Raw genomic sequence first — 14,650 nt, forward strand, 5'->3', positions numbered from 1 at the left:
AAGTAATTTTCTTGATTCTGGATTAGCTCCCAAGTAATGGATGAAGTTGTTGCAGACTTGGTCACTGCCAGGTAACTGTAGATGGGTTTTGAATTTTTGAGTCTTTCTAGTTCTGAGTTGAGGGTTAATTTTACATGTAACTGACTCCTGCTTGGAGGAAGAAATATACTAGGAGCTTTTCCCTTTTACTAATCAAGTGTTACTTCTGGTATTTCTAAAGGCATGGAGGAGAATGGCTTTCTTTATGAAAGGTTTTGCAGAGGAAGGTGCATTGTGCACGTAGAGAAATACGGAATGTACAGGAGAGGGCCCTCCAAGACTTTATTTAGTCCTGTGGCTTTTATGAAGATGACACTTCTTACATTTTAATTATCCCTTATTTTCAGTGCCTTTTTAAAATATGCTTTACGTTACGGGAAATTGCTAATGGAGTCCTTGTAGATAAAGAATGTCAAGTGAGCCTATCCCACGCTGTAAGAGCTGAGCTTGCTGTGTGCTTCTGGGGGGGAAACTTGAGGGAAAGCTTCGCTATCTGTTAGCAGGTTTACAGGAGCTGATTTGTGGTTGTTAGAGCCTGGACACAGGTTTCCTAAGTCTTTGAGTACTCACAGGAGCTATCTGCACTAGTGGCCAAGGTAAAAGGCTATGGAATTTGGGAAAGGAAGAAGAGGCGTCACAGTGGAAGGGATTTTGGTATATCCCAAAAAGAAAGGAACACAGTTGGAGGATAACTGGAATTCCCTCAGTTGTATCTGCAGTGTCTAAAAAAACCTTGAAGGAGTGAGGAGGATGTTTGCCTGTATGTATGAGTTAGGATTTCTGTTACTGCTCCTTCATCTGCTATCTCCTTTTATTTCTCTAAGAAATGGGGACAAAAGGGTTTTGATCCTGTTCAGAAAACAGGTGTCTTGGTGAGAGCAGTGAGGAACTTGCGTGAGTGTGGCACAGGGATGTCACATCATTGACCTGTCCCTCTGCAGCCATGCTGGGAACCTCTGCTGAGGATACAGGTCTTGCTGGGTGGCAAAAAAATAACCAAACCCCAGCTATTGATTTCGGTAGGGTAATGGTTTCACTCCCTGTTGCTGGGCCTTTGCAGGGAGAAGTGTCTGAAGTTACGTACATGCAGTCCGTTAAAGCTGGACTGTTATCGAGATGTGCAAATTTAATAGTTGGTGTTTGTTTCCAATTACAGAAATGACAGACAGCAGTGAGGACTCTGTCCACCTTATGATCAGTGCTCAAGGGCTAACATACTTAAGAGTTTTCTGGAATAAAATTACATTAACGTTAACTCTAATATCGATGTTCAAGTTTCAAGGCTGAATTCAAGAAATGGACTTCAAACTATTAATCTCAACTGTCCTTGAAAAAACACGCATCGTTGGGTTGCTGCTTTTTAGCAGCCAAATGATCACGTGGCATGAGGTGCTCTGAAGCCTCAGGGTGCAGTAATAACACTGTACTTTAGGTAATATGTAACTTTAATCTGAGAAATTACACAAAAATACAGCTGATCTGTTTGCCCAAATTACCATGCTTCCATTTTTAAAGATCACAGTTGCTTCTGTGTGTTGACAAAATAGTAATTATTCATGTTTACATGCCACCCTGCTTAGAGTTTTATTCTTAACAACAATTTTTAAGTATTTTGGGAAGTGGAATCTCATCAGACAAATTTTCTTAAAAGACATGGTGTCATCTAAGGATGCAGATAGGCACCAAAGGTGTTAATTTATGCTTTTATATATATCCCTGTTGGGGACTGCTTGCTGCTTTACATGCCAAAATATCTTTACCCATCTTTCCCTTCTTCGTGAAGCAAATTGTCGATATTTCTTCCAAGTGAAAACTGTGAACCTGCATCTTCTTGCACCAGGTTGTTGGGAATGTGACTTCATCGATTGCCAGAGTTACTCTCGGGAAGAATTAGCCTGTATCAATCCCATAGAGACATGCCAGGGGTTGGAAACAAAGCAGAGAAGGAATCAATGCATTCTTTCAAATAAAGCAGCGGAATGTGGGGCTTGGCCAACTGGAGATGCCCAACTAAGAGAGTAACTGTAGATGAAAGCACTAGTTCCTGCTTTTGTGTGTCTGTAAACCTTTAGAGAAAGCCTAAAAAAAATGCAGAATGATCCTTGGTTGCTGTTAATTTTTCCATTGCTGAGTATCTTGTGGTAGTGCTTATGATCATGGTATCCATGCTGTAGGCTACGGTTACCCGTCCACATCACTTACCCTGGGACAAGTCAAAGTTGCTTCTTTCTTTTAATGCTGCTTACACATGGTACAGATCTCCAAAGTGATCTTGCCCACCTCAGTGAGGACAGGGGTACCCTTAGATGACTCGGGGCTCCTTTGGTCATGTCTTGAAGTGCTTGCCTTTTGATGTACAGTTGTCTTCTTGAGGCACAGCTGCCGGGGCATAGTGGTTAACGCCTTGAGCTCTCACATATTTATAGCCTAAGCAGAGGCTCATCCCACCCAGCAAACGAACAGATGAATGAGGGTGCAGATTGCAAGCACAGCAGTGAAGATCCTGCGATACTCCATGGCTGTTGCTGTGCTTTAATTTTTCCTTTTCTCTGATTGCTAACGGGAAGCTGAAGGAAACTGATGGTGAATCAACTCCCCAGCTGACTGGAGGAGGAGGGAGGACACAGGGCAGCAAGGAAATGGAGAAATTTGTGCAATCACTGTAAGATATGTTTTTATTACACTGAATGGGCTCAACTTACAGCAATTTGAATTCCTCTTCAAGTGAACTATGGTTAAAGTAAAATCAGTTTGTACCCGGCCTTTCTGTTTTTCTTCATGTGGTTTTATTATGCACCACCAAGTTTGCTCGGGAGTTGAAGTGCTGGCTTTCTTCATTACCAAGTCATTTGAATAATGATGAACCATTTTCTAGAACTTAAAACTTGACCGCATTGTGCACCTGCCAGCAGCACTGACACATAAAACCTCAATTGACATGGGGTATTGCAGGCTGTCTGTGTATAAATGCTGCAGTGATGCCTGAATGTGCTTATCCTGTGCCAGTGCCCTTTGAGGGGGTTTGCATTCAGAGCATGGAGGCCTTAGTAAAGGAAATGTAGGTGTTTTGAGACTTGGGTGCTTGGCTTAGGAAAGCTGCTTTGAAAAAGTCCTTTTCTCTGCTTGCGGATATGTAATGAGTGATACCTTGAGCTCCGAAGAGCTGCACTGGTATTCAGGAGCAAAATGTGAGCTATTATTTGGTCTTGTGATAGCTGTTTTATTCTCTTCTTTTAAAATACAATGTTCCTGTCTCCCAGACAGTGTTGTGAAAGTTCTGTTGGGAGTCAGTTTATTCTGCTGACAGTAAAGGAAAACTGTCTGGTAACTCCTTGCAGGCAAAGTGGGCAGTTGTTCAGTTTTCCTGCACTTCACTCTTTCTGTCTTCTATCCTTGCAGGAAGCTTGTAAGAGACATACATAATGCTGTATACTTGCTTTAATCCAAGCAGTGCCTTGCTCTTTCCTTACTCTTATAAAAGCATCTGCAATTTGGGTTATTGTATTTTTATCAGTCTGAAGTTTCAGACCTGGAGTTCCTTAGTCTATTTGTCAGACTAGTTTGAACAAAAGTGCTAGTTGCCCAGAGTGGAAGAGGACTTCACCATGACAAGTGGTGAACGCTGAATGTGCAAGATCTGAAGGTGGAATCCCTTGTGCCAGTGCACTGGACAAGCCATTTTTCTACTGCAGAGGTAAACAGAAACAGTTCTGTCCTGACCCTTGCTCATCGCTGACAGTTAGCAAGTTTGGTTTTTTTTGGCCTCATTCCTTTCCTTTAGAAGAAGGATGTCTGTGAAGTAAACCCTGCACTGCTGAGGACCAGTCCTGCTTTTGTGTCATTTGGTGTGCTTAGAAATGCTCTCCTTATGGATGTGTGTTTATCTATGTCTCAGTTTAATCATTATTTATCATGTGCCTCAGCATGAGACTGTTGTGTCTGTCCTTTCCCTGTGGAAACTCCAAGCTGAGCCAATAAAGATACTACTAGCTTTCAAATAATTAAGTGCAGATCTACATTGCTATCACAAGTGAATTTAGGGATTACGTTTTCGATAGACTTTCACTGGTATTCGGATTCCTAAAGTGCTTTCAGACTTAGGGAGATTATGGCATAGATTTCTGTCAGTCCAAGTGGAAATAAGGGTTTGTGCGGCATGACTGTCTCTTAGCATTTGCATCCATTCATCAGGTGGGCAGAGAGAGCCCGCTGAAGGCTTGTTCTTGCTGGCCCCCCTGCTACTTGTAGCTAGTTTACTCATATTCTTATAATGCAGTAGCTCCTGTATTATGAATTTAAATCCATGCTTAAAACTACAACTAAACTTAGCCTGTTGACAGCAGTTGCATCATATTTTAATTGGTGAGAATCGCTAATGGAGTGTTCAGGTTCTAAAATTAGTTGTTTGTTTTTCCTTCTTTGCCCAAGGGTTTTGCATCAGATTTATACAGTTTCTGTAAAACTGTTTGTGTTCCAAAGCAACACCTTTGTGAGGCTTTAGCTATTTAAGTAAGTGTTAAAAGGATGGGCTCAGTGACAGCAGGTTCAGAGACTGTGATTTTTCTTAAAGTTGTTTCTTACTACATTGTTTATGCATTGTAAAGTGCTTCTGTTTACTGTGAATTAATTCACTGTCATCTTTGTAAACCTGAGGTGCAAAATGTGCAAGTTTGTAATGTTTTATCTTAATGGCAGGTCCTCTGCTGCTGCAGATTGTCCTAGCACGATTGATATGAATGTATCTATGGCATCTTTCATCAGGTGAGGATTTGCACAGTAACCCTCATCAGGACATCACTCAAGAACAACTGTACACATTCTCTTCAGTATTTCCATAGGCTGGCTTTGTATCAAAGGTGCCCAGTTTTAATACTGCCTTTATGTTTTAATACTGCCTTTATGCTTCTTGGAGGCTTTTACTATGCGGTGAAATGGAAACCCACCTCTTTGTGCTTGCTGTGAAGCAGAGGTGTCCAGTCCTTCCATTGAAATTCTCTTTGGAGTGTGTTTGTTATGTGTATCAGTCCTGGGAATTGCTCTGCTATATTGTACCTAATTTTTGACCAAAGCTTTGACGTTTTCTGTCAACAGCTGTCTGTTGTTTGTGTGTTTTTTATCAGTTGCTTCTTTGATGCAGATTGCAATGATACCCACCTGCTTTTCCTTGAACAGTTACCAAAATAAATAACCCAACAAGCGATTTAGTCACTGTAGCTGTGATTCTCAAACTGCAAATACACATCCACTTTAATAACTGTCTTTTATGCTTGTCTTTTCTGTAGTAGTTTAAAGAGCCCTCTGATATTCTGTTACCGTGAGGTACTTACACATTACAATAAAACCATGTCACAATGTCCTGATTAACTCGGTGACCAAACTCCACAAGCCCTTTGCTGTCAGATCTCATCTAGTCCTTAAACAGTTTTTGTAGCAATCTTTTTCTTTTCCTCTTCTCCCTTTTTTTATTTTTATTTCCCCAACTTATTTTCAGAAGGGTGCACACCAGAGCTCGACACTGGTCATATTCATATCGTACATGCATGATGCTGTTGCCCTTTCTGTTTGTCCAAGGATTTTCAGTGGCCTGCTTTTCTGCTGCAGCAAGAAAGAGCATGTTTATTGTTTGCTTGCTATGACTTACAGGGGTTATTGAAGTCAGTGTTGAACAGCATAATCTGCTGTTCAATGGATGTGGCCTGGATCAAGATTTCTTAAGGGTTTTAACTTTAATAAAGTCAACTCTGTGAATATATATCTTTCTTTTCTTTTTTTTTTTTTTTTCCATGTGTGCAATGCTGTAATGGTAATTTTACGAGTGGTGAGCAAGGCAGGCCTCTTTGACTGAACTCCTCTGCAGTCTTAGCATCATCATTTGTTCTGGCTTTGTTTCCTTTTGCAGCCCAGCAGTTATTAAGGAAGCAGCGTTCAGTACATCCTGTAATAGTCCAAGTGCCTGCTGTGGAGTTCTCCAAAAGGGATTTCTTTGGGTTTGAATTTGGTTAAACATTGTGTGAAGCTTTCAGTTTACAGCTCCAGAACATGACTGTGACTTTCTGGTCATAGCTGTCACCCTTCAGTGATAACACTGATGTGGCTAACACTTGAGCTTCATCAGAAACTCAGGAGTGAGGGTTAGAGCTTGAATGTAGCCCCAAGGAGGCAATAGATTTCTTAGGAATGTGGGTTTTGTCCCCATTCATTCCCTCACCCCTTTATACCAAAATCATGCTGCTGCTTTTGGTGTAAAGTGTTTCTTGCAGTGTCCTCTTTTTCTGCTGCTGCTGGATGCAGAGGATTGGATATTGAGCCAGCTGCAAGAGTTTAGAAGATCTGCTCTGTTGCCATGGCCCTTTTTCCACTAGGGTGTGGCCTCCCTTGGATGCTTTAACTTTCCACCTTGATTGTTTTAGGCAAACTTGCACCGTGCATCAGATGAGGAAAAACAATTCCTTCTCTCCCAGCTAATATTACCGTGCCTGGGAGGAGGCTGGTGTCTCTGAAGGTAGGTGAGAAGGTGAAGAGATCCTTATGACTGAAGTAGAGAGGGAGCCCAATCTTCCAAATATGATAGTCTCCACAAAAAAAAATGGTGAGAAGACCTGATCCCTACCTAGTGGCTAATATTGGATCGTTGTCTGGCATGCTGAAAGGATCACAATCTTAATCGTGTTTGGTCAATACTGATACTTCTCATGTGCTTCAGGAGGATGTAGTGCAGCATGAGCCAGGCAGGCACTGGCAGCACATGCAGCCTGGAGAGCACAGGGCAGTGACCAGGCAGTCTGCCAGGAAGGTTTCAACTAGTCTTTACAGTGATGGACTGGATGGCCATCACCAAAAGTCCCTTCCAGCATTGTTCTGTGCTGCACATACCTTACTGCACATTTGAAGTCTCTGGTTGTCTCTGGGGACTGGAGGAATGAAGTGGAGCTGCAGCTGTGTGGTCAAAGAGCCTCTGCTGTGCATGGAAGGGGAGCCTGATGCCCAATAGTATTACTTGCTGGAGCGTGAAGCCTGCAAGTAGTGGTAATACAAATGTATTTCAATTTGTAACCTGGCCTTCTGTATCAAGATTGGACTACTTCTATTGCACATGTACATCACTTGGGGAAACATGCTGATAGTACTTAACATTTAATTGCTTCTCTTGATTTTATTTGTAAATTAGAATCTAGAGGATCTGTAAGGCGAAAAAAAAAACAACCCAACAAACCAGTAGAGCCTAATTGGACAACACTTTAGAGTAACAAAAAAAGACGTGTAGCTTTCTAGCTTTTGGAGCAGAGACAAATGCAAACTTACCTATTGATCCATATGTATGATATCATATTTTAGCTACTGTCTAAACTGAGGTCATCTGTATGCTAGATTGCTTCAGAATCTGTCTATCTTATCACATCTTGTACTCATTTACAGTTGTTTCCATTCCTGGCCTTGTTGCAGAGACAGCTAGTGTTTCAACCTAAATTAAAATCAATAAGAAGCAATTTCATTTGTTTTTTAACTACTTGAGCAGACTTTTTTTGGTAAACCTCTGTATGTTCAAATAAGCCACTTTGTTCTTTCCATCAAGGTAATTGCCAGACCTCATTAATTCTTAATTTTTGCATATGGAGGAAGGGGTTTATTTTCCAATGTACCTGAGAGAATGTCAACAATAATTTAAAAATAAGCATGTATTTTAAATCACTGCTGAGAAATAGCTGCAATAAGGAACTCTTGGCAATTAGGAGTAGTTTAAAAACATCTTGAGGGGAAGCATCTGCTTGGGGCTGTGGTGGATGCTGGTGACATAGGAATCCTGCACTGAGAGGGGAGCACAGGCTTCCCCCTGGTGCATTTGGGCAGTGTTCTGCAGGGAGGACTTCAAGTGGAAAACATACGGTCGGGGTCTCTGTGTCTTCAGTCCTTGGCTTGGATCTTTCTGTATCACACCAATTCATGTAAGAAGCTGTTGTCATGTGGTCAGTTGGCTTTTACCACGCAGCCAGTGGAGTGCCAGTGGTAACAGTTAACCTGGGTCAAATTCAACATGGAATTCAGACTGAAGGAATGTTGGTACTTCCTAGATAAGGCAATGGTGAACCATAGCATAATATTAAATATCTGAAGGTAACGCTCTGAAGTGTTTGAAATGGGATTTGTTGCTGCTCTGGCAAGTTGATCACAGGGGCAGGAAATCACCTTCCTTAGTTTGTAGTGGAGGCTGCCCAAACGGATAGTCACATTACTGTGGAAAATGGTGTAATTGGAAACATAAACCCTTTGTTTCTGAAGGTTCAGTTCTGGGTGGCAAGGCTTCCTGTCCCTGATGTAGGTAGCTAGTTAGAAGAAATACTTTGTGTCTTAAACAGCATTTCCAGAAATGGCAGACCAGCTGATGTGGTGGAGAATCTGGCTCTTGCATGGATGCTTTTGGTATGGTGCTTGCCAAGTTCAGCATTTACCAGTGCTGGGCCAGGGTCTATATGAGCATTTCTGTTCTTCATCTTTTAAGTTATGCAAGGTGAGACTAAACGCATGCTAATGTTTTCATCAGATGACTCTTTGGGTTTCTGTGATCTTGCACAGTGCTTCTCATAACATCAAAAATGATAAAGAATTGCTGGAAACCTTCCTTCTAAAGACAAGAACCTTTTGGATGGTCTAAATCTCATTTTCTGTTTAGTTCCTGAGTATTATGAGCTACCTGTTACTTTAATCTCTTGGGTTCAGTTTTTTTTTATTCAGATATGTTAATGAATCAAGGTGCAAACCAAGGGCAAAAAGAGGCAGATCTGGCTAGTCTGGGAATGAAAACAAGAGTCTGTTCCCTAAAGAAAAGTGCTAAAGCAGTTATTTGTAAGAGCAAAACGTAATTAGTAACTAGATGACAAGGATGAAAAGCAGATTTTCTTCATCCTTGAAGGCAACTGAACAGTTGTATGTAAATTTCTTGAGTTTGATATAAAAACACCAAACAGTCTCTTTTTAACTAATCACTTAAAATCACACAGGAATTCCTGTTTATGTGCCAAGAAGCCAGCTGTGTTTAAAAGCACATAAGCACACCTGGCATGAAGTGATCTAGGAATGTAAGGTAAAAGTGACTTGCCTACACATCAGTGACAGCTATTGTGAGTGATTCCCAAGCCATAGTTCAATGCATGTGATGTATTACAGCACAAATAGGTCCTCTGTCAAAAAGATAATTAATACCTCATGTCAAACACTATCTGCATGCACTGCTTTCTCTATTTCATGTTATTAAGCAGTGTGACCTTTTCTCTTTCAACAATTAGCTTTCAAGGTGAAAACCAACTTAGGAAGAAAATGAACTTTTTTCATTGGGTCTGGGGAATCTTGCAGTTTTGCAGTAGTCTTGAGTGTACCTTCACACGTTGCAGTTTTGATTGCTGTCTTGATCAATGACTCTTGATTTCTGTGGTCTTGACGCTGCATTTTCCTGTTTGCTTCTGTATTTGGGAGGCATCATAAGGCATTTTGGGTGCAGACTGTGTCTGCAGAGCCAGATGAGGCTTGCGAGATGTGTGCTGTCAACGGCTAACAACTCTAGCTTGTCTCATTTGCACCCTATTAGTAACAAATTCACTTGCTAAATAATTCTGTTCTGATCTTCAGTTTTTAATTTACCTGACAGTTGTGCTTGCTGTTGAACTGGGATGATGAGCACCCACTGTAATAAAGCAGCGCTCTCTTTCTTGGCAAAACCAAATGTTTCTAAGCTGCAGACACGGAGTGTGAGAAACAGGGTTTACAGTTTGATTTGCCTTTTTGCTTCTATTGTGAAACAAAGGACATCCCGGAGTTTGCTGCATTTGATTGCATTCTTTGGAAATACTCTTCATAAGGAGTATTCTTTCTGGATGAGTTGGAAATATGTGGTTCTGATGAGCACCATTTCTGTAACCATTGACTGTCTGGGCCATAAAATACTGAGCAAAATAAAGGATCAAAGCACTGTCCTGCCTGCCCTGGAAAGCTGATGGGTTGTTCAGTGTTTCCCTTGGTGCCTTTCAGTGACTTCTGTCATTGATACAGGCAGCATCAACAAAACTTGGACCCTTCTGCTAGCTCTCATGCTTGCTAGTGGAGAAAGCTCAATTTGCTTGGCTGCTTAACACTTTGCTGTTCTCACACATGGGCTGTATGAGGACTGCTTACATGTTTGCTTTCTGTTATGTGACTGGTGTGTTCTGCTTTCCAGTATGACACTTCAGTGGTGCCAAGATGGTTGTGAAGTAGCTAATGCTGTGGCTATGGATATATGTAAAAAAGTGCTTTAGATGTCTTTCAGCTGGGCTACAGAGATAATGCAGTGTTAGTGTCTTTAATATCTGGAGCCTCACAGAAGGAGCTTAGGCTGAAGAATTGGACCGAAGTTCCAGCAAGAGGTGCAATGCTGCCTTCTTAAGCACTGTAGTGTCTTTGCTGAATGTTTTTGTGTCTCCCCTACATGAACCCTCCCATTTGGACTGGGGGCTCCTCTCTTTTTCCCCATTCCTCTCCAGTGTGGCTGGGGACTTATGCTAGTGCTGTGTTTGCTACCCAGGCCTTATGTGGGCTTCAAGCAGGAATTCTCAGTGCCTGAAAGTGTAAGCTGAGGCCAGATGTCATTCACCACTTTGAGCAGTTGGAGCAGTATGTCAGACATCAGGACCTGGTTGCTCAGATATCTTGAATCTCACCCTTATTGCTGAGGAGGATGCTCTGCTTTTCTGTGATCAGTCTCTTGCTCCGTCTTGTCTGTTGAGCGCTTCTGAGTTGCTATTTTGCGTTCAAGTTGCTGTGTGTTGCTATATATATATTTATGTATGAATGCTGCTGCTTTTAAAACCTGTCATTAATATTAATTAAGCTTAGGAGTTATATACCTGAATAGTTTTCTTCCATTAGTAAAGCAGTTAGTAGGTGGATTAGAGCGAATATTCATCAGGTGTCATAGTAGCAGAGAAGAACTGACTTCGCATCTGGTATTTATAATGTGTGTCTGGATTCACTGTTGTAGACAAAACTGTGAAATAAGGTTTTGTTGTTTTGTTTCTTTTTTTTTTTTTTTTAAAGAGTGGTCTTGTCCAAAGAACAGATGAGGCTTCTTTATAGCATAGGAAACTTCTTTGGTAGGTGATACTGAAGTCAGGTGGCCTTGTGATTCCTTTGGCGGAAGTATGTTTAGCAAATGCTTTCTGGTAAACTTTGAAGCCAGGGTTGTACATAAAAACTGATAACACCAGTTAATTCTGCCCTGGGGTTGAAGTGGTATGGAGAAAGGCTGTATTTCACAGTGATAGGTAATTAGTTATACAGGACTCTGCTTTCTTGTGGACAAAACCTCCTTGTTCAGTTCAGTGGAGATTACCACCTTCAATGTGGAATGGCGTGACATCGGATGGAATATGACTAGTGAGTGATTTACTGCAATGTTGACAAGGAAAAACTGTCTAGTGGAGTATATATATGTTGGTAGAGGACAGTGACGCTTCATTGCTGTTTCTTCCTTGAAAAGCTACAGTGGCATTGATGTTTTATTGTTTACATGTTGCTTCGTCAATTTGGGCAGCTTGTGTCATGGAGGGGAAATGTGTGGAGATTGTGCATTTTCAAACACTACTGCCTATAGATGCCTTTCTTTCAATGAGAAAAGCCAGGGAAGGAGCCAGCTATTTGTACTATCATGTTTACAGTCAGATTGCTCCCTCTTCCTGCCTTTGCTCCATTTTACCAACTATATGTTTTTCTTTGGTGTTTCAAGAAAAAGACTGAAAAAGCAATAGGAACAGTGGCAGCAGCCTCTGTGTAAAACATGTATTGGTGTTCTAAAAACCAGTTTAATTTTAGCATGTATTTTAATACAAACTCCAGCTATATTTTTCTTTGCCACTTCTTTCCCAGTTCAGCTGTTTTCCATTCCAAGGAGTGTTTGTGAAGCCCAGAAATGCTCACTGTGTAACATGTGAGAATTCCAAAGTGACAATGACATGAAAGTTGCATAGTGTGATATACCAGATTGTAGGGTATCGTAGGCATAAGATAATTGAAGGGATCTAATGATAATTTGGGGGGGGGGACATGACCCTAAACTGATGCCTGGTTTGAACCTCTGAGAGCTGTGGGATGTGTTGCTTCTCAAGACCCTCGGTATCTCCTGGTGTTCCGGGATCCCAGAGAAGAGCACCAATGGACTGGGCTGTAACTAATTTTAAAATGACAAAGCTGGACAAACATGCTAAAAATACCTTCTTAATTTGGCTTGTAAGTAACCAGCACTCCTCAGATGACAGTCTGCATTTCCGTCACTTCCAGAATGTCAGATCAGGTTGAACTGCTCTAGTTTTTGTTCCTGGAGTTGGATCTGACAGCTGCAGGAAAGCTGAATCTGGTACCCTGCCTTCCTGGCAATGAAGGCCAGTGTGAACACACTGCACTTGTGAATGGCCAACTGAGTTTCTTTGTTCTCCTTAAACCAAAGTCACCTCTGATTTTAATGAACAGTTTGAACCATGTTTATCACAATATACCCACATGCACAGTCTGTCCTGGCTCTTATTGTTCCTGTATCTTATGGTGATGCTCAAAGCATTGCAGTGAAAGGAGGCACTAAGGAAGACATCCCGTGGCTCCCTTGCATTCAGTGACATGCGTTATTTTGGTCAGGGAAACACTGTTATATTCCTCATTGCATTCTTAAAGTTGTGAAAGTGTTGCTTGAAGGTTCTGGTTTGGTTAATGTGGGAGCTTGGATAGCTGAAGATGAATGTCTGGAGGTGGCTGTGTTTTCCTCCTCCTGGACTGGCTCAGTGGGGTGCTGACCAAGTTATTGATGGTACTTTTTAAGACATGCTGCACAAGGATGAGCAGTTGCATGCCCAGGCGTATGCAGTCAAAGCTGACTGAACCAGCTTGCTGAAGCCAGGATGGCTTCTCTCACTATGGTGGCAAAGAAGGTGAACTCCTGAGCTGCAGTTTCGGCCTCAGCTGAATTTAATGAATTTACATGATCTTGAGGGCCTCTCCAGCTGTAACTATTCTATGAGTTTAATCAAATGGCAAATGACTTTCTCCTGCTTTAATCCCTGTGGAGATCAAGAGCTAAGAGAGCAGCCAGGGTACTGTGGAGCTCTTTGCATCCTGGGAGAGAGGAGCACCTTTTAGCTGGGGGATTTCAGGATCTTGGGGCATTGCCATGACATCAGTGAAGCAAGGCTGCCAGAAAGTCCTCTTGGCCTGTGAGTTGTACATGCTGGTGTCAATCAGCCTAGCTGGTTTCTCTGCTTGGGAATGAAGACAAGAAGTGTATGTTGCACAGCAATAGACTGAGTGGATCCAAGATGCTTATGAGGCTTCTGTGATATCTGTGTGGGCAATGGTTATCAGTCTAGGAGACATCCTAATGTTTCACAGTGCTGAATGTGAGTACCTTGACAATGAAGAGGAGATGGTGTATATTGACCAGATAAGTTGCTTTTACCTTTAATGGCTTGAATTCTTTTGGATGCGCCTGTTTATCAGACCACCCTAGACTTAAGCAAAAAGCCTTTCCTCAGTGTTATCTGAGTTTCTCTGACCTACAGGACATTACAGCTACACCTTCACCCTTGGAGCTTCTTTATGGCTCGTTTCAGGGTAAATCTGGTTTGCTCTCGAGCTTCGTAATCATGAAGTCAGTGTTGATAATGAGCTGGTGTACTTTTTCAAAGAGGACATACAGCAGTCATCTCTCCATTTCTCTTAATCAGATAGCCCCTCTTCGGAGAGAGGCCTCTTGTTAGGGAGGCTAGGACCTGTGAACTGATGTGCAGTGGCTGAGACAGATCAAAACTGATTCATCCACTGATTGCAGAACAGTGTCTGAAAAAGCAGGTCTTTTTGGTATTTAAAATAAATCGTCTCTGGGTGATGGTACTGGTATGTTGTTGGTCATGCTACAGCCATCTTCACAAGCCTGAGTTTTCATTTTAAAAGGCATCATTGTCTGTTAAATATTTGGACATTTACACTCCCCCTGGGTCGACCAACTCTTTGAAATGAATTATATGACAGTGCTGTCACAATTAAAGAGCGGTGTGCTCAGGTGGAAAGGTTTGTCTGTTTCAGAGATTGGAGCGGTATGCTCAGTGAAAATGAACATCCTCCCAAGGTTAAATTATCTATTTAAAGCTCCTGCAATTACAGTGTTAGATAGAAGGATTTTTTTCAGTTGTTAATGTGGATAAGAGTTAGCAAAGGACAAATGACATAATTGGAGGGGGAGAGAGAGATTTCATACGTGCTTGCATCTAAAAGAGTGAGAGACAAGCAGAAGGCCAGTGCCAGGGAACTGCTGTCAGACATCTTAGTCCTTTCTGGTTGCCTTAATCTCAAGCAGTTTTTGCAAATTGGGGAAGAAACGAACAAGTTAGTTTGGGTGTAAAAGTTTCCTTTGACTTCTCCTAGATGTGCTCTGTGGGCCTTGTGAGTTGAATTGACATATTCCTTGTGCACATGTTATAGCAACTTAAATGACAGTTACACTCGTAGCAAGAGAATGTACTCTGCTTAAATTAGATCAAGAGATTATGACAGAAAAAGATCATTGAATAAAGGGGGGTTTAAATTAGACAGTGAAATAAAT

General features: G+C 41.6%; 1 protein-coding gene across 3 annotated transcripts in view; it reads left to right on the forward strand.

Moving 5' to 3' along the window:
• Positions 1-14,650, forward strand: part of PTPRG (protein tyrosine phosphatase receptor type G) — a 407,805-nt gene that overhangs the window by 3,229 nt on the left and 389,926 nt on the right. Inside the window, exon 1 of one of the 3 annotated variants that reach the window (XM_065687096.1) lies at positions 13,142-13,265. The exons of the other annotated variants lie outside the window; for them this stretch is intronic. Within the exon in view, the coding sequence (XP_065543168.1) occupies positions 13,223-13,265 (43 nt within the window). The 5' untranslated portion in view covers positions 13,142-13,222. Of the gene's footprint in view, positions 1-13,141; positions 13,266-14,650 lie in introns of those variants that run through there. 3 annotated transcript variants of the gene reach the window in all.

The sequence above is a fragment of the Lathamus discolor genome, chromosome 7 (genome assembly GCF_037157495.1).
Source record: "Lathamus discolor isolate bLatDis1 chromosome 7, bLatDis1.hap1, whole genome shotgun sequence".
NCBI lineage: Eukaryota > Metazoa > Chordata > Aves > Psittaciformes > Psittacidae > Lathamus > Lathamus discolor.